We start from the raw sequence: 20,181 nt of genomic DNA, 5'->3' as shown, positions 1-20,181 counted from the left end.
CCCAGGTGTCCCAAGCACAGACTTTTTAAATATGATTTGTTTATCTGCTAACATTTACTGAGTGTCAGACTGGTTCTACTCTCTGTCCTTGATTAGATTATTAAGCCTCCGTGTGCTTGAGTTCTTCATCTACAAAGACAATAAAATACAAGCTACCTAAGTTGTGGTCTGTATGCATGTAAAATCCTTAGAGCTTATAAATGTTACTATTTTAATATGCTTTATCTTATTTGGCTGTTGAAGATGCAGACAAAAACACACGTTTTATGCTTGAGTTTGAATAAATTCTTACAAACAAAAAATGTGATACAATGTAATAAAATGAGGGAAGGTACAATCACCTGGGAGAGGTGTCATCTATCCCCACTTCATAGATGAGTAAATTTGAGCAAAACAGATGAAGATTCTCTTCAAACGGTGTGCTCTTCCCATTGTACTACTCTGCTTCTGAAACAGTAGACAATTAACACTACTCTGATGCTTAAAAGCCCCAACTTTCCTTGGGGCTGTACAAAGTTTCCCTTCCAGCTCTAGCCTTGACATTATTATCCATTCTCAAGGCTTCAATAGCTACATATCAGTTACTTCCCAATTTTCTCTCTAGTCCAAATGTTTCTACCCAGTTTTCCACCTCTATATCCAATGGTCTAGTTGATTTCCCCATTTGGTATCTCAGATTGAACTACTAGCTTTCCTATCTCTTTAGCTGTTCTATTAATCCACCCAGTTGTTCAAGCTTTTGCCCTTCCAGCACATTGTTACCACTGTTCTAAATGTATACTATTTAATCTGACTTATAGCATCTCTGTGATACAGGTTCCTTCTTTCTCCCAATCTTACAGATAAGAGGTTAAATAACTTTTTCTCAGTGACAGTAAGTGGCATTTAGGCTTTTAAAACATAGGTCACATGCCTAAGTTCCAGACACTATGACCAACTCCCATGTCTGTTTTTGTTCTTTGCTCTCTCCCCAGTTTTTAGAGCTGTGCATGGAATATAGCAGGGGCTCTGTAAATAAATGGGAAAAAAAAAAAAAGGAATATGGGGTGTGTGTGTGCCTGGGTGGTTCAGTCAGCTAAGCATTTGACTTCAGGTCAGGTCATCATCTTGGGGTCCTGGGATCAAGCTTCATTGTTTCTCCCTCTGTCAAATAAATAAAATCTCTAAAAAAAAAAAAAGAAAGAAAGAAAGAAAAGAAAAAAGAAAGAAAGGAATGTAGGTCAAAGGAAGGAGATATCACCTTTCACTAATTGGTACTTAGGCCAAGGTTTAAGACTTAAGATTATGACTGGGTATTAGGTATTAGGAGGATCAGAGAATAACAATATTAACAATAAATTAGTTGGTGTTTTCCTGGTAATTAATGCTGAGGCATATTTCCACATGACTGTTCACTTCAGCATCTTGGCAAAGAATGTTATTTTCTGCTAAGCCCACACTGCCTTAAAAATATTTTTTATAGGGGTGCCTGGGTGGCTCAGTGGGTTAAAGCCTCTGCCTTCGGCTCAGGTCATGATCCCAGGGTCGTGGGATCCAGCCCCCCATCGGGCTCTCTGCTCAGCAGGGAGCCTGCTTCCTCCTCTCTCTCTCCCTGCCTGCCTCTCTGCCTGCTTGTGATCTCTGTCTGTCAAATAAAATCTTTAAAAAAAAAAAAAAAATTTATAGGGGCGCCTGGGTGGCTCAGTGTGTTAAAGCCTCTGCCCTCAGCTCAGGCCATGATCCTGGGGTCCTGGGATCGAGCCCCGCATGGGGCTCTCTGCTCAGCAGGGAGCCTGCTGCTCCCTCTCTCTCTGCCTACTTGTGATCTGTCTGTCAAATAAATAAATAAAATCTTTAAAAAAAATTTTTTTTTATATGCTCAAAGTATACACAAAGACAAAGGAAGCATTTAATAATATGCAATTTTATAGTGCAAATTATTAAAAATAGAGAACAATGAAAAACAGTCCTTAGCCTTTCCTTCCATGAACCCAGGATATAGGATATCAACTCAATATTAAAACTAACACACACTGTAGACAACAGGATAGAGAATGAGTATGTATTTCCTTCAATTCGGACATCATGTAAAGTGATACATGTTTATCCACATGATGCAAACAACACTCAAAATTCCTCTACCAAAAATCACCTTCAGGGCCACATTACAAAATCAGTCCCATTCCTTTACTACCAGAACCCAACCTGACCCCTAAAATGTTTCCCTGGATTTGGTCCTAAATGGCTTGGATTGTTTCAAAACCTAAAAAACATCTTCACAAGATGAAGACTGCTGACCATGAAGGATATTTAAAAGAATGGGCTACTAGTTCTCAAGGTCATTCCACTATAGAAGTTGCAAGCATTGTGCACATTCTTGGAAAAAGTATCTATGCTACACTCTTACAGATGCATAAATTCTGTCACTTTTTGAAAAAACAAAAATAACAAAAAACAAACTGCAGGGCTCTACATTCAGCCAATTATCCTCAAAGGCAACAGGGCAGCTATCACCAGCTCAGACTGCCATGCAGTTGCGACGTGCTCGGGCACTCTTCCGATTTCTCTCCTCTGGAGCACCTTGTGCAGGAAAACTACATGAAGTCACTGACAAGACCTAGAGCAATGTGTGGTAGGTGGGTTCCGTAGCTGAAGCTTAAGGAGTTTTCGAGCTGGTGAGGGGTCTAATTGTTGTGTGCTTCTCTTCCCTGCAGGGGAAAGACAGAATTAAATTTCAATTGAATTCAAAATAACATTTATTGAAAACTTGTATGGACACTGTGTCAGACACTGAAGGGCATTACAGTGACAAGAAAGTCTCTGTCCTCAAGGAGATGGCAGTCTGGTAGGAAAGCCAGCTGCAACCACAACCATAATAAAATGTAATGAGAAAATGAAGGTATATATAGCAAATAATTTAGGGCTGGAGGAGGCCAAGGAAAAGCAACAGGGAAGTAATGTCAGTGTCACTTAGTGAATCCTCGAAGAATGAAAAGGAAAATGGCAATGGGTATTTAAAAGCTTAGATTTACTAAAACAACACGGTTTGTGGGGATTTCATTTTCAGTCTACTGTGTTATTGTGGAATTCACAACTAGAAATTTCCCATTAACTTTGAGTGCCCACAGCATAATAATTATTGTGAGGGGAGAAAAAGAAATCTTCTCATACAGGCTTTATTCTCCGAGACCATATGCTTTGGAGGTCAGTTTGTATCTGAAGGGCTATTATATATAAAATAGTGCAAGCTCTAGTCCCCAGAAGACACACACTCACCGAGCTGTACTGACACCTTCTGGAGACACTGGGTACTTTCATCCATAAAAGCATGCAGCTGCTTCATTGAGCCTTGCAGTTCGTCCATCTGCACAAGAAAGACAGCTGTGAGCTGTAAGGGTCCTTGACGTTCCTCAAAAAAGGACAGGCAAGCTCCAACTCAGGAGCTTTGCCTCTGCTATCTTTTTAACCTGGAATGCTTGTGCCACACATTGTGTTTGCTCCTCCAGATTCACACTCTGCACTTCATGCTGCGCTATGCTCTGGGAGGCTGCCATGCATAAACTCAAACAGGATTCCATGTCCTCGGGTGTCTGGGCAGGTATAGCCAAGATGGAGTCCAAGTGGGAGGGAGCTTAATTCAGGGTATTTTTATGCAGGCTTGCTGAAAGGGTCCTCTTGAGTTAGTTCTCTCAACTGAAGGTCATGGCTCTCTCAAAGCAGCCCACTATATGACTTTCTTCCTCTGGTACCACAGTGACTGTTCCTCCCCTCCGTCCTTCAGGCCCAGGGATAGTAAGAGTTCAGCTGCCTCTAAGTCCCAGGTTACTTCACCAATCCTTGTGGTTTCCTCAATACCCATACTTTATATATCACTCCTTCAATTAGCCTTTATCAAGTGCATCTGCTTCCTGTCAATATTTGGGAGTGATACAAGAATATTCTCCCAAATGTCCTCATATCTCACTTCCTCATTTCTTTCAAGTCTCTGTTAAAATGGTACTGTAGAAGGGTGCCTGGGTGGCTCAGTCGGTTAAGGATCTGCCTTCAGCTTGGGTTGTGATCCTAGGGTCTTGGGATCAAACCTTGTGTTGGGCTCCCTGCCCTGGGGTGGCCTGCTTCTCCCTCTCCTTCTGCCTACTGCTGCCCCTTGCTTGTGCTGTCAAATGAATAAATAAAATCTTTAAAAAAAAAAAAAAAAAAAAAGGCTCCATCAACAACTGCTCTATACAGAAACTTGCTGCCCTTCCTGTACACCAATTCCTTTACCCTGTTTTATTAGCTCTTATCACCACATATTTTTTTTTAATTGTTTCTCCATGTTTCTCCAAGGTAGAGCTGAATATACTTATCTCATTACATATATCTTCCAGATCTCTTACATTTCCAAGGACAACATAGCAAAGCTAAATAACCAAATTAACATGAGCCCACTCACCACCAACTCCATATAATCGAAGACTTTGTTCTGGTTCTGCAATATCTTTTGGTAGTCAGGCTTTGTATTAAGGACTTCACTCTGGGAAGATCCAAGATATGTTGCAGGTTCCACTTCAACTTCAGTAACTTTGTTTTCAGCTGATCCTCTGGAGGGGAAAATAAAAAAAAAAGAGCAAGGAATTTTTTTTTTCTTTTAAAGATTTTATTTATGGGGCGCCTGGGTGGCTCAGTGGGTTAAGCTGCTGACTTTGGCTCAGGTCATGATCTCAGGGTCCTGGGATCGAGTCCCGCATCCGGCTCTCTGTTCAGCAGGGAGCCTGCTTCCCTCTCTCTCTCTCTGCCTGCCTCTCCATCTACTTGTGATTTCTCTCTGTCAAATAAATACATAAAATCTTTAAAAAAAAAAAAACAACTAAAAAAAAAAAAAAAGATTTTATTTATTTATTTGATAGAGAGAGATCACAAGTAGGCAGAGAGGCAGGTGGGGTGGGGGGACAGGGAGCAGGCTCCCTGTCGAGCAGATAGCCCGATGCAGGGCTTGATCCCAGGACCCTCAGATCATGATCTGAGCCTAAGGTAGAGGCTTAACCCACTGAGCCACCCAGGCACCCCGCAAGGAATTTTAAAGTTTTTTTTTTTTTTTTTTTTTATTTACTTATGTGAGAGAGAGAGCACAAACAGAGGAGAGAGGAAGAAGGAGAAGCAGACTCCCCACTGAGCAGGGCTCAATCCCAGGACCCTGAGATCATGACCTGAGCCAAAGGCAGAAGCTTAACAGACTGAGCCACCCATGTACCCCTCAAGGAATTTTTATAATCATTTTCTGGGGGAATATATGTAAGACAACCTAGGGGAAAAAATCTCCAATAACCAGAACCAATATTCTTCTGCTCTACTATCGGAGTAGGCTATCTTATTAATAAGAGGGTTCTGAAATGATTAAGCCAGTGTTAACATATTTATACCACTGGACTCCAGGAAATGCTAGAACCTTCACATCAGTTGATTCCACCTAACATTAAGGTCCATTTACAAAAAGGACTACATGTGAGGTATAGTAAAGCCAAAACTTGCTTTCCTGAAATCTATGTCTATGATCTCTTCTTAAGAAAAGTGCTGGGTGGGACGCCTGGGTGGCTCAGTTGGTTAGGCAACTGCCTTCAGCTCAGGTCATGATCCTGGAGTCCTGGGATCGAGTCCCACATCAGGCTCCCAGCTCCATGGGGAGTCTGCTTCTCCCTCTGACCTCCCCTCTCATGCTCTTTCACTCTGTCTCTCTCTCAAATAAATAAATAAATTAAAAAAAAAAAAAGAAAGAAAAGAAAAGTGCTGGGCCACCTCAATTATCTGAAATAACTGAATATGGAGAGTTCATGAAAACCGAGGACTCTTTAAAAACAACCACTCCTACAATTTCCTGACTGCCAGACCCCGCTTAACACGTTCCATTTCATTAACACTCAAAATAACCCAGTGAGATAGATACTAACATTATCCCCATTTTCAAGAGGAACTCCAAGCTTAGTGATAAAGTAGCTTGCCCAAGAACACAAAATAAGAGTAATTAGTATTTGAACAGAGACAATCTGCTTCTAGACGCATTCCTCTTAACCAGTAAACTATGCCACATCAACAGTTTTTATTCTGAAACTGCCAACTTATATTTAACCTAACTTCTTAAGAGGACCATGTAAGGGGCAAATAAAGTAACTGATAACCATCAGTGCCCGGACTGCGGAAATTTTCAGACCATGTTCCTGAAAGTACCTCTCTGCTGCTACTTTTGCAGTTAAGGCTTTAGGCAACGTTTTATATTTGGGTTTCCAGCTGAGATTCTGTTGGGGAAAAATAAGTTTAAAATCATTGGCTTACATGGCCAACTAAATCAAAGTCTAGCACTTTCCCATTTCTTAAGTCTTTGGGACCCAAAGATCCTCTCTCTCCTGTACACCCTATCTCATCACCCCCTTTCATGTCTTTGCACTTCTACGAAGGACCTGGCCAGGGTTCTCTCCCATACCTGCAGCTTGAAGGCCACGTGCAAACTGACATGCCATGACCAAGATTTTAGCTCAACCCTAGGTGCCCTGGTACAGGGCAGAGATGAGTCTGTCGCCCCGAAGATATGGAACAGCAGCCAAGGACACTGAACAGAAGCAATTCTGTTGACTGAAAACAGAGACACCCATTCTTCGTCCCCTTCCCCCAACTCTCCGTTTATAGTCCTAGAGTTTTAATACACATTTTATAGAGCTTTGATGAGTTATTTGGCCTATGAGAAAGGACTCATCTTTCAATTTATGCTAAGAGAACTGAAACCGATTCAAATCAAATTCCAGGGCACCTGGGTGGCTCAATCCTTCGACATCTGACTTCGACTCAGGTCATGATCCCAGGGTCCTGGGATCAAGCCCCGCATCGAGCTCCCTGCTCAGCAGGAAGCCTGCTTCTCCCTCTCCCACCCTCTCTGCTTATATTCTCCCTCTCACTGCTCTCTCTCTGTAAAATATGTAAATTAAAAATCTTTAAAAAGAAAATCAAATTCCACAAGGTAAAAGATAGCTTCCTATTTCCAATCATGAATCTAACCTGGATATGGTATCTTCAGCCTCCTTCTGGTAGTGCTGTAAGAGCTGATCCCAAGACTGACGTTCTAAAGAAAATCTATAGAATCAAGAAAAAAAAATATCAGTTACTTTTTGATCATCTCATTCTGACTCATTCAGGGCATCAATAAGTACATTAGGTGTCTACTCTGGCTCTTAGATGTGAGTAAAAAGGTCATTCAAGGATTAAAAAGCTCAACTAATTCAGAGGATATTAATTTAATCAAATCAAACATGAGTTCTTAAAATCAAATTAACATCCTTATTCCCTCAAGTCCACTGTATGAAACAGGCAATGAGTAGAGCCCACAAGATCCCAATATGTAGCTTTTTAAATTCTAGCGTTGACACACTAATATTGAGACTCTGAATGGGATATTTACTATTCATTTTTCCAGACCTAGTTATTTTCCCAGATAAATTTAGATTTTCCAACAAAGCACCACTCATTTTCACTTACTTTGTTATGTATTCCTTCATCTCAGCCACTGATGCTTCCAGAGACAAATCTGATGCTTTTCTGGAATACAGATAGGATTGTAAGATCAACATAAATGTTTCAAGGGCACTTGCTTTAATAAGATGCCTTATATAATTTTGATGGCAGTATAAAATGTTCAGAATTCATCTTTCAACAAACATTTATTCTTGGCCTCTATCTCATTTTTGCACTAGGTAACAGTTTTCTCGGTGGTCTCTTTATTTTCTATTTCTCTCATTGATTCCAATTCACCTTTAGCCAGATTATCTTTCCCTAAAATATTCCTTAATTTTACTTTCCTTGCCTAAAACTCTGTGACTCTTGACTGCATTCAAAATAAGTCAAAACTCTTTAACCTGGCACTTGAGCCTGTTTTGGCTTCAACCAACTCATTAATTTTGATACTAATTGTTGCCTTTCTTTTCTACCTATTCTACCCCATATAATCTCACTCAGCCTGACACTCAAACATCTGGAATTTCCCACCTCCAAAAATCACACCATTTTTTTTTTTTTTAAAGATTTATTTATTTGAGAGAAAGTGAGAAAAAAGCGTGAGTGGAGGAAGGGACAGAGAGAATATCCAAGCAGACTCCCTCTGAGGATGGAGCCCAACTCAGGGCTTGATCTCACAAGTCATGAGATCAGGTCCTGAGTGGAATCCAAGAGCTAGATGTTCAACTGACTGAGCTGCCCAGGTGCCCTTGTTCACATCATTTTTGAGTCATCTTTTAAGGCCCAACAATACTTTGTATATGACCATATTTTCTTCCCACTCAAAATGATGATATCAGTGGAGAGGGATGATGTTTACTTACACCAATGGCTCAGCTCAGCTGGTTGACTAATGCTAATGGAAAAGAAGCAGGCACTGAAAATGCCAATATTCTGCAGATGTACTTGGTACTCTACCTGGTAAAAACAAGTTAGTTGTTCCACTTTTCATTTTTCTCTACCAAGGCCTGTGACACACAGCCTCTATCATCTCTGGCTGAGATGCAGCAGCTGGTAGCTAAAATACACTGCATTAAAAGAGATACTATGTCGAGCCAACATATTTTTCATTTCCTGGATAGCAATTGTAATTCTAACAATCTGTGGGAAAGTAGACATTTGTGAAATATTTGCCATTATAAATAAAACTAAAAAGTTTTATAAGGTAGGCCCAAGTGACATGATTTGTTGCAAGGCAGGAACTAGAGAGTTAGGTCCTGTCCCCATTGAGGAACTACCAGTTTGAGACCGAGATTTAAAAACTTCTAATATTCTTCCTTGCCAATAGCTGAAGAACATAAGTTTATCACCAACTTGCATTTCCAGCAAAGATTTGAACAATGCTTTTCCTCTCATCTTTCCATGGCTGGTTCCTTCCCACCACTCGGGTCTTACAGATTTTCTCTGAACACTAACTAGAGTTGCCCACTCTATCAAGTCACTACCACAGTTACTAACTTCTTAGATCATCACTAACTGAAATCCTTATTTTCTATGTATCTGTTTGTCTCTCCTGTTAAAACACATAAGAAAGACCTTGCTTGACTTATCATTTTATCTTTAGCATCTAGAAGAGCCTGGTGTGTAGAAGATGCTGGATAATGTTTGAGTGAATAAACAAATTATAATGAAAAGTCGTAATTAAGTTATAATTTAGGACAGAAGGGGAAATGCACATACCCTTCTGAATCTTCAAAACATTTTTGTAGAGTTCCATTACTTTCCAGGCTCTCTGCAAAATGTTTCAATTCTTCAGAAAGAGAAGATGCTAGAGGGGGAAAAAACATATTATAAAATAAAAAGAGTATGAATTTTCACAGCAAGCTGCTGACAACATATACTCAAGGTGGTCTCAGCTCTAGGGTTCCCTGTTACGTTCTGGCCCTCTTACCCATTCAAAGTAGTAGTATAAATATGCAGAAAGATTTTATCTTTTTACTTGAGTAGGTATAGATAAAATGGAAGACAACTCCTCTTTATGACATTTATGATAGTGTTTTTTATACTTGACTGGTGAAAACTAGTTACAAGTTATACATGTACTGACATTTAACTCAAGAAATTTCAACTGCTGGCACTGAAAGGGAGAACATATTACAGAAATCAGGCAATAGGCAGGGGCGTAATGAAAAATGTTAAAGGAGAATAAAGAATTATGGGCTTAAGGTAAAAACAGGTCTCTGCTTTGACTTGGAAGGATCGCAATTGCACTCAGGTGAGAAATGCAGAGGGGAAAGCAGATGTTGAACAGCTATCCTATCTACTTTAATTATGGTGGTGGTCTAACACCGAGATAAACAACAGTCTGATTGCATATATTTTCATGTCTTTTTTTTTTTTTTTAAAGCTTTTATTTATTTATTTGACAGACAGAGATCACAAGTAGGTAGAGAGGCAGGCCGGGGGGAGGGGAGCAGACTCCCCACTGAGCAGGGAGCCTGATGTGGGGCTCGATCCCAGGACCTGGAGATCATGACCTGAGCCGAAGGCAGACGCTTAACCCACTGAGCCACCCAGACAACCCTATTTTCCATGTCTTTTAAGTGGGTAACACTGAATATTTCTGACCCTGGATGATTATGTAGTTACACTGTAAAAGCTACCTCCTAGAAAGTTAGAAATGGACTCCTAAGAATATTTGTAATTTATATCACAGAGGAATAGCTAATTTCCCTAATGTATAAAGAGTTCCTACAAACTGATGTAAAAAAAAGCCAACATCCCAATTTTCAAAAATGAGAAAAGGAGTCTTTCCAGCAGTGCCGACCTCCCCACAAGAACATCCCCTCTCCAAGAACCTCCTCCACCCATCCCGGAAGAGAAAAGGAAGCACAAGAAGTGCCTGGCACAGAGCCCTAACTCCTACTTTACGGGTGTGAAGTACCCAGGATGCTACAAAATCACACCGTTTTTAGCCATGCAAAAACAGTAGTTTTGTGTGTTGGCTGCGCCACTGTCCTTTGCCAGCCTACGGGAGGAAAAGCAAGGCTTAACAGAAGGATGTCCTTCAGACAGAAGCAGCACTAAAAGCATCCTGAATCAAGATGAGGGGAAAACCATCCCAATCAACACATTTTGGAATTTAAAAAAAAAAAAAAAGAACAGGGGTGCCTGGTGGCTCAGTCGTTAAGCGTCTGCCTTTGGTTCGGGTCATGACCCCAGGGTCCTGGGATCAAGCTCCACATCAGGCTTCTTGCTCTGTTGGAAACCTGTTTCTCCCTCTCCCACTCCCCCTGCTTGTGTTCTTTCTCTCCCTGTGTATCTCTCTGTTAAATAAACAAATAAAATCTTTTTTAAAAAATGAACAAAGGATACAAACATACACAGAAAATGAAGTACAAGTGGTTCTAAAAAATATGAAAAAGTGCTTATCCCCTTTGAAAGAAAATGGATGGGCGCGTGGGTGGCTCAGTGGGTTAAAGCCTCTCCCTTCCGTTCAGGTCGTGGTCTCGGGGTCCTGGGATCGAGCCCCACATCGGGTTCTCTGCTCAGCGGGGAGCCTGCTTCTTCCTCTCTCCCTGCCTGCCTCTCTGCCTACTTGTAATCTCTGTCAAATAAATAAATAAAATCTTTAAAAAAAAAAAAAGAAAATGGAACAGACTAAAACTGGAAAACACTTTTTATCACCAATCAAATAGTAAAAAATTTGAATTGTTTGCTAAAACTGTTGTGAGCATGAAAAAGCAGATACTTGCATATATTGCTGGTAAAAGAATAAACTGATACGACCTTTTTTAAAGATTTTATTTATTTATTTAACAGAGAGAGATCACAAGTAGGTAGAGAGGCAGGCAGAGAGAGAGGGCAAAGCAGGCCTGCTGAGCAGAGAGCCCGATGCGGGGCTCGATCCCAGGCAGAGGCTTAACCCACTGAGCCACCCAGGCACCACTGATACAACTTTCTGGAAAGCAATCTGGTAATTTCTCACATTTCATTTGATCTATGTAATTCAAATTCTAGAAATTTATCTTATTTTTACTTGTGTATATGACAAAAGGCTTGTGTAAAAAGGTATTCACTACCCTATTTATTATAATAGCAAAATACTGGAAACAACCCTAAAAGCCCATCAGGAAAGAACTGGTTAAATCACATATGGAACATTTATAAAATGAAATATCATATGGCTACTAAAATGTCTCAAGACAGTTCTATATGTGCAATATGGAACATGTGCAAGACAAATTGGTTTAAAAAAAAAAAAAGACAAGGGGTGCCTGGGTGGCTCAGTTAGTTAAGCATCTGTCCCTGGCCTCAGGTCATGATCCCGGGGTCCTGGGATTGAGCCCCACATCAGGCTCCCTGCTCAGCAGGAGAGTTTGCTTCTCCCCTTCCCTCTGCCTCTAACTACCGCTCATGCTCCTCTCTTGCTCACTCTCTCAAACAATCAAATAAATAAAATAAATAAATAAAACAAGGGGGGCCTGCGTGGCACAGTCAGCTGAACGTCTGACTCTTGGCTTCAGCTCAGGTCATGATCTCACGGTCATAAGATGGAGTCCCGCATCAGGTTCCCCAACAGCACGGAGTCTGCTTGAGTTTCTCTCTCCCTCATCCTTTGCCCCTCCCCCAACCCCTCCCTCCTACCCTCTCTAAAATTAATAAATAAGGCGCCTGGGTGGCTCAGTGGGTTAAGCCTCTGCCTCGGCTCAGGTCATGATCTCAGGGTCCTGGGATCAAGCCCCACATCAGGCTCTCTGCTTGGCAGGGAGCCTGCTTCCCCCTCTCTCTCTGCCTGCCTCTCTGACTACTTGTGATTTCTGTCTAATAAATAAATAAAATCTTAAAAAAAAAGAATTAAGGGGCACCTGGGTGGCTCAGTGGGTTAAGCCGCTGCCTTCGGCTCAGGCCATGATCCCAGGGTCCTGGGATCGAGCCCCGCATCGGGCTCTCCGCTCAGCAGGGAGCCTGCTTCCCTCTCTCTCTCTCTGCCTGCCTCTCCGACTACTTGTGATTTCTCTCTGTCAAATAAATAAATAAAATCTTTTTAAAAAAATAAATAAATAAATAAAAAGAATTAAAAAAATAAAATTAATAAATAAATCTTTTTAAAAAGATATGGTAAAGAACAGTACAGAGAGTATATGTTCATTTGGTACGCATGTAAAAATGTTGGAAATGCAGTAAGATTTCTGTAGTAATCCATAGGAAGCTGGTGGCTGTGGTGGAATCGGCAGAGAGGAGTTGGACTGGTTTGGCGTGGGAGGCAGGCTTACTTCTCACTTTTGTACTTTCTGAATGTCATAAGCATATATTCTTACTTCTTTAACCACAATTCTAAGATATGGGAGGGGCTGGTTTTGTAAGCCAGCAGCTCCTATAAATAGGGGTCCTCAAAGTGGGGCTTCAACTGAAGGTAAAGCCAAAGGCCAAAGCTTGCTCATCTATTCTTAGCAACTTACCTTTGGCTCTAAAACTTTCAAGACTGAAGCCCTCAGTGTCCTTTAGGAAAGGCTCAAGTTTCCGAACAGAGAACTAAATAAAGGAAAGCATTTTCAGTACAACCACCATGATTTTCCAGGCCAGTCTTGAGTTCACATAATTTCATGATGTTTCATCAATGTGAAAGTAAACATGATTAATTTTTATACCTAAGATTTTTCATATAAACAAGTAAGTAGATCAGGAAAAATCTCCTTGCTCAGACTATACATTTTGATTTTTGGTTCAGAGAAACATGGTCATTTAAGTAACACAAATGACTTCTCTAAACTGCTGTAATTGCCAGTTAGCCATATAATTCCCAATCAGTAGATAGTCAGACCTCAAATGTCTGCTTTAACTTAGATACTGACTTTCACCCACTTTAAATTCCCATCATTTGCTGCCAATGGGCAAAACATACTAGACTGAGGACATCTCTGACTCTCAGGTGCTCAGTTAGCAGCAGCAATAGCACCAGTGGGACTGGTAGAAGGCCTAGTCCAGAGAGAAAAATCAGCTGCTGCTGGGATTAAATGTGGCTTTTAAATTAATCCCACCTAGAAAGAAACTTCTTTTCATCTTAATTGATATATCACACAATACTGATCTCTCTTTGGAGCTGTCACAGCAACAGTTTAAAAAAGGAAAAAGAAAAAGAGAAAGGAATAGAAAAAGAAAGCATTTCTCAATCCCAAGAATCTTACCTGGAAACTGGAAAGCAGGAGAGCGACCAGCCGTTTGCTTTCTGTTAAGTTGCCACTGATGGATCTGCTGAGCTCTAACATAAAATATCACCACATGTAAGGAGTTAGATACTAACACAGTAAAGTAAAAAAAAATAAAAATTGCCCTCCCTCTTGATGGGGTCTAACTTCAGGCAAGAATTTCTAGGCAGCATTTTCTACTTAAAAGGAGAATTCATAAAAAGTTTATCTAATTTTTTTTTGAATCACCAAAAAATGAAATTTATCAGTTTAATGTACTAACTTTAAAAAGTTATTATGAACCTTTTATGGATTACATTAAAATCTTGTCTGTTTGGGGGTGCGTGGATGGCTCAGTCGTTTTGAGTGTTCAGCTCTTGATTTTGGCTTAGGTCAGGATCTCAGAGTAGTGAGATCAAGCCCTGCAACCTACTTCCCGCTCAGCCGAAAGTTCGCTTGAGTTTCTCTGCCTCTGCCCCTGCCGAGGCTCACACGCGAGCTCTCTCGTTCAAATAAATAATTAAGTTCTTAAAAAAATAATAAAAATAATGTAACTTAAAAAAAAATCACTTAAGGGCGCCTGGGTGGCTCAGTGGGTTAAGCCGCTGCCTTCGGCTCAGGTCATGATCTCAGGGTCCTGGGATCGAGTCCCGCATCGGGCTCTCTGCTCAGCAGGGAGCCTGCTTCCCTCTCTCTCTCTCTCTCTGCCTGCCTCTCCATCTACTTGTGATTTCTCTCTGTCAAATAAATAAATAAAATCTTAAAAAAAAAAATTACTTAACTTGTTTTTGATGTTTTATTTTCAGCATTTAAGGAAAGAAGGTGGGAACATTTGAGTATCTTTATGACAGGCACTGCAGGGTTTTTTGTTTGTTTGTTTGTTTTTTGAGTAGGTTCCATGCCCAAGGTGGGGCTTGAGCTTAGGACCCTGAGATCAAGAGTTGCATGCTTGGGGCGCCCTGGGTGGCTCAGTCAGTTAAACATCTGCTTTCGGCTCAGGTCAGGATCTCAGGGTCCTGGGATGGAGTCCCACGTAGGGCACCCTGTCCAGCAGAGGGTCTGCTTCTCCCTCTCCCTCCCCACCCCAGCTCATGCTCTGTTTCTGTCTCTCTCTCTTTGAAATAAATAAATAAAATCTTACTAAAAGTCACATGCTCTATGGAGTAAGTCAGCCAGGTGCTACTCCAGTGTGCTTTAAATACACTGTCCTGTAAACTACAAGCTCCATTTTACAGATGGGAAAATTGAAGCTGGAGGCCAGATATAGGTGGAGCCAGAATTCAATCCCAAGTCTGCCACCAAAAAAAGTGTATTTTCCCACTAAGAGCCATGTTGCTTCTCTGTAATGACCTTATAATAACATTAATAGCAATTTGTTGAACACTTGCTATAAATAGAAAAGCATTTCATTAAATGTTATGCACACCTCATTAAAACCAAAGGCAAGTAGCTTATTAATTCCATTTTACAAAGTAGGATACTGAGGCACAAAGGCTGGATGATAGGTAATTTGTCCAAGGTCACATGGTAAGTCCCCCTGAATTGGTGGGGAATTTTACATAATTATGCCACTGAATCCTCAAATGACTATAAGATGTAGGTTTTTTTTTTTCTTTTTCAATTATGTCCCTCTAAAAACATCAATTATTATATAGCAAAGAAAATTTGAGATACATGTATTTTTGTCCTCCAGCTTCAGCTGGCTGTGTTTTTAGTTCTTTTGCCTCCTAATTATTTCTCATTGCTGTTCGTACAGAAAAACAGGATACCTTCTGCCTATAACCAAAGAAATCTGGCAAATGGCCAAGAATAATGAGGAGATAACCAATTTTATTACATCAGTGATTTTCTGCTATTCAGAATTTTAGGTCCACAAGCCCTAGAATAGAGATAAAGATAGGGGTAATCTTAGGAAACTGCTGCTATTTTCTTGACACACCTACAGAGTGAAGTGTATGAGCACAATTGTGGCAGCAATATGCTAAATGGCTATTTTTAACCAGATTTCCTTCTAGACATCAGGCCATCTGGAAATGAGCTAATATCTTTAAAGTAATATCTTTAAAATAACATTGCTGTTATTTACTTACTATAAGCCAAGAACTGTGTTATCTATCAATTCATTTAATTCTCACACAAACCTGTAAAATAAGTATCATTTCATCCCATTTCCTGATAAGGACTGTAAGGCAAAGGAGCTTAAGTAATCTGCTCAAGGTTATACAACTAGTAAGTTCTTCCTGAAATGTGCTGGACTTTCCACATTCAATCTTGTACTTCAGTGCTTACTGAGATGTAATTATTATTGTATATTCACACAAATCACATTCAAATACGGCATGTTTAAAAACTTAGCTTTCACCAAGATATTTTTACATGCATCCTCCCTCTGAAATATTTTTAGTTATAAAGCCTATAATCAGGTAGCAACCCACCCACCTCTGTTTCACTTTAGCAAATAACAGAAACCCATAAGAAGAAATCTTTAATGCCTCTCCTCCTAGCAGAGGTGAGTGTTGAACAATGACAAACTAGAATTTCTGATCATGGTGGAGGTTACAACAGGCAGCTGCTAACATGGATAGCAATCATATGGAACACTTACTAGGTGTTTGACATTAGTACTCAGGATCTCTCTTACAGATGAGGAAACTGAGGTTGACAGGGGTGACGTGATTTGCTCAGTCACAAAACAAGTAGCAGAGCCAAGTCAATCCTCCATTCTTTCTGCCATACCTCACTGCCTCTTATCTGAGCTGGAACTCCTGTCTTACGTACACAGCATCCCACCTGTGATGCCCTGATGAAAGGCAGGCAGTGACTTCCGCCGGCTCATTTCCTTCATACTTGCTCGCCGCCAAGATTGACTTTTGTCTTGACGATCAGGAGATTGTTCTTGGGGGGACAAATGAAGGGACCTGGACTGAAGTCCTTCCTCCTGGCCAAGATCACAACTTCCCCTCATTTTAGGGCTACAGCCAAGGTGAATTCTTTCCTCTGAAACGCCTTGAGTCATCTCCAGGGAGGCAGGTGATTTGCTACACACTTCCGTAGGGATGGGATCCGATTCCAGTGGATGATCATGAGTCTTAGATGTCACTGGTTCCTCTTCTAGCACTTGTTATGAAAAAGTCAGAATACAAAATCAAACCCACCACAACAATGCATCTGAGCAAAAAGGTGGAAAAAGAAAATGTATGCCCCAGATCATGGAAGCAGTGAGGAAGCATCTCTGTAAACATGTGAATATGGAATTCCAAATCCACCAGGAGCCAAGAAAGCATTTGTGAATAGCTCAGAAAGCTGAACCCAAGGCCAGAGGGCCTCCATTTTACTACAGTACTTACCTTCTGTGGTCTCCGATCTAATTACTGTAGTCATCCTGGATGAAGATCCCTGAAAAGAGGAAAACAAGGTGATCTGTTCCTCACATTTCAGCCTCAGTCTCGCTGGGGCTTTACTACCCCAAAAGAGACTTTGTGTTGTCCAGCCTTTCCAACCTCATCTCTGCCCCATGAAATACTACCTACCTGACAAGGCCCAGCCTAGTCCCACCGCATCTACCTCCTCCAGAGACTATCAGACCATCATCACCTCTTGTACTGAATCTCTACAGAAGTCATCGTCAGAAATACTCATGTCTTGCTTAACACACACCCTCCTTTATTTCCCAATTATTTAACTAGTCCTTCATATCCTAGATGGCATTATGATCTACACGGTCTTCCAAACTAGAAAAATCACATCATCCTTCTTATGTATAATCTCTACATCCAAAGTACTGTCCATCCTACCTCCAACAGTCTCTCCACTTCCAGTTCTCAGTTTAGTTCAGATCTCAGAACTTCCACCATCTGCTTCCCCCTCCCCAGAATAATCTTACAGCCTTTCCACTAGTTTTCCAACATCCAGTACTGCTCCTCTCCAATCCTTTCTTTAGACAGCAGCAGAGATTCTTCCAGTATATTCGACACCTTTCATTAACTAGTCCTAACCTACCCATCCCGGCTCTCTCCTGCCACCCCCATTCCCTGCACCACTCTTGAATCTCTACACACACCCTGCCTGTAAGACTTATTCAGCCTTCCCAACCTAGCCTAAATGCGAAGCTTTCCAGCCACTTCTCTAAACAAAGTTGGTAGTTCCACCCCTTAGTTTTCCTAGCACTGTCAAGTGTGTTTAGGTGTGTCTTCCCAGCCAGACTGTATTTGTATTCCTAGTGGCTGTCACAGACAACTGACTGGAGGAAAGCAAGGAAGGACATGACAGGGGCATCTCTGCATATTCAAGGATTACCCCTCCCTCCCAGCAGAAATCTGTTTGAGGGGGAGAGACTCTAATTAAAGATAAATGAATATATAGGGAGGGACAGAACGGGAAAAGTTACAGAACAAGGGTGGGGAGGTCAAGGATCTAGATCCCCACAATCAGGGCTGTATTACAGATTCAAGCTTGGATAATAACAACAAAGGTCATTTGTTAAGCTGCTTGCTAAGCGCTTACTATATGCCACGATCTGTGTATATATGTACGCAGGCGGTTTATTTGCATCATTATCTCATTATCCCACAGAATCCTTTCCACAGCTCTGGAAATACTATCATTATTTCTCCGTACAGATAGGGGAACTGAGGTTCAGAGGAGCAAAAGCTCGGCCCACTAGGGGCAATTCCGGGGTGCGGGGGCGCAGGTGGAATTCGAACCCAGGCCTTGACCCACCCCCAGCCTTCAAACACCGTTCTGCACAGGCCCCAAGCGAGAGGCGCAGCCCGCCTTTGGGATTCCTCTCACCTGGAGAAGGCCGCAACGCCCTGAATCCCTCGGTCCCCTCTGTCTGGGAGGCGGCGACCGGTCTGGGCTGGGCGGAGAGGTCTGATGCCAAGGAGCCGGTACTGGGATAAGCCAAACAGCGTCCACGGAGAGATCTGCGACTTCCGGATGACGCCGGGCCAGCCCGCAAACTCCGTCCCGGAGATACGAGCATGCAAATCACTCTTCGCGGTCAAGGGTCGAGCTTCGACGTCCTGTACCACCGCCGCCGCTCCTCTCCGGCCTGGAGCGCTGACAGCTATCTGCGACCCCAAGGCTGCCGCGGCTTCTGAAAGTCCCGCCAACCACGAGCGCCTGCGCAGTTGGCAGCCTGCCGGGTCCGTGCACGCATGCGCAGGATGCCGACCGCCTTCGATGCGCATGCGTAACTGGTGTTCAAAGCTTTTGCCTCCCTCCCGCCCCTGCCCCCTTGTCCGAGTCTTTAATGGTTAAGACTCGGCCAAGAAAACTATTTCCCCAGCTACGCCACGCCTCCGGAGTCCCCGCCTACGGACTCTTAACCTCGTCTTGTTGTTTACGCTGCACGCGCTTAGAGCCCATTGAAGATGGGGCAGGGGGAGGTCTTGGCCCAGAGAGGTACTTGCCAAATGAATACAGTGGGTCACGGGGCATCTGATGGTCTCCTCCGTGGTTAGACCATGGTCTCCACCCTCGCTTTATATTGTTAACCTCAAAAACATGGGCCGTGTCTCTCCCAGAGCACAGTGGAGCTCTGTACTCAGTTTGTTTTACTCCATCCCTCTCCTGCTCTAGCACTTTATTTCCTGTGACCCGTTTAATACTGGCAAAGCTCAAGAACTCTCCTGTGCAGCCTTATGGCAGGCCACCCCTTCCCCAAACTGCTTGCAGCTCCTCTGCAAGTCCTTGTTGCTTCCTCCCTCTGCTCCTTTGCTCAAGCCGTCCCCTCTGCCTGGGAAGCCCATTCCAGCTTTTTTCTGCAAATTCTCCCAATTTTAAGCCTCAGCTGAGGATTCATCTCTCTTAGATTTTTCTCTGAGGCTCCAGACTGAAAACTCTGTGTTCCCAGAAGCCCAGCTGTGTCTATTCCACTATCCCTTGCTGGCAAGGGAGGCCCCAGAGAGCAGCACCTAGCATGATGCCATGGAAATGTCGCCCTGCAAATGCAGTCCTTTCTTTCGGATCTGAAACCGAATGTTGAATTATTAGCAGTCCATAAAGTCTGAAAGAAGAGTTGGGGAGCAACAGCTGGAATGTTACTGGGGTCATCCTTCTGTAGCAGCTGCGGTCCTTGGAAAGGTTTTCTGATGGGAGGTAGAAATCTGCCTTCCTGAAAATTTTCCACCCTGTGGTTGCAGCCTGCTGGCTCTAATAGCCATCTGAAAGCAGAGATTTTGCTCTTGGTTCCCAGAATATCACTTTCTGGGACTATTGGTACCCAGTTCCTCCTCTTCAGCTTATCATTTGTCAATGTCCCAAGAACAGAACACAATGTTCCCAGCCACGGCTGGTTATCCTGAGGCACAGTGAAAATATTGGTTCATGGATTCCAGACCCAATAGATTCTCTGTCCTTCCTCTGCGTTCATTTCTCCCAGGGGTTCTTACGGTCTACAGGATGTGGACGTTTCTTCCCTTATAACTCACTGCGTGATTTGACCCAGACTTTTTCATCACTCCTAACTCTGGTGACCATCTTTGGGTTCCCAATTCTGTTCTGCTCTCTTTCTACTAGGCTTCCGTATGTGCACTGTCTCACCCTGGAGCCA

At 42.3% G+C, this 20,181-nt stretch overlaps 1 protein-coding gene and 1 pseudogene across 1 annotated transcript; one reads left to right on the top strand and one right to left on the bottom strand.

Moving 5' to 3' along the window:
• Window positions 1–1,884: 1,884 nt before the first annotated feature.
• On the bottom strand, window positions 1,885–18,741 carry DSN1 (DSN1 component of MIS12 kinetochore complex). The gene is made up of 11 exons (XM_044263082.1): window positions 18,417–18,741; window positions 16,973–17,021; window positions 16,416–16,742; window positions 13,626–13,699; window positions 12,900–12,972; window positions 9,178–9,265; window positions 7,483–7,542; window positions 7,006–7,080; window positions 4,415–4,562; window positions 3,256–3,343; window positions 1,885–2,687 (listed from the first exon to the last, which is right to left on the bottom strand). The coding sequence occupies exons 2-11, from the start codon at window positions 17,004–17,006 to the stop codon at window positions 2,584–2,586; spliced, it is 1,071 nt and encodes a 356-aa protein (XP_044119017.1). The 5' UTR covers window positions 17,007–17,021; window positions 18,417–18,741; the 3' UTR covers window positions 1,885–2,583.
• LOC122915824 lies at window positions 10,233–10,554 on the top strand (annotated as a pseudogene).
• Window positions 18,742–20,181: the final 1,440 nt, after the last annotated feature.

The sequence above is a fragment of the Neovison vison genome, chromosome 8, assembly GCF_020171115.1.
Source record: "Neovison vison isolate M4711 chromosome 8, ASM_NN_V1, whole genome shotgun sequence".
NCBI classification, from domain to species: Eukaryota; Metazoa; Chordata; class Mammalia; order Carnivora; family Mustelidae; genus Neogale; species Neogale vison.
The sequence above is the reverse complement of the archived record's forward strand: the minus strand, read 5'-3'. Positions and strand labels throughout refer to the sequence as shown.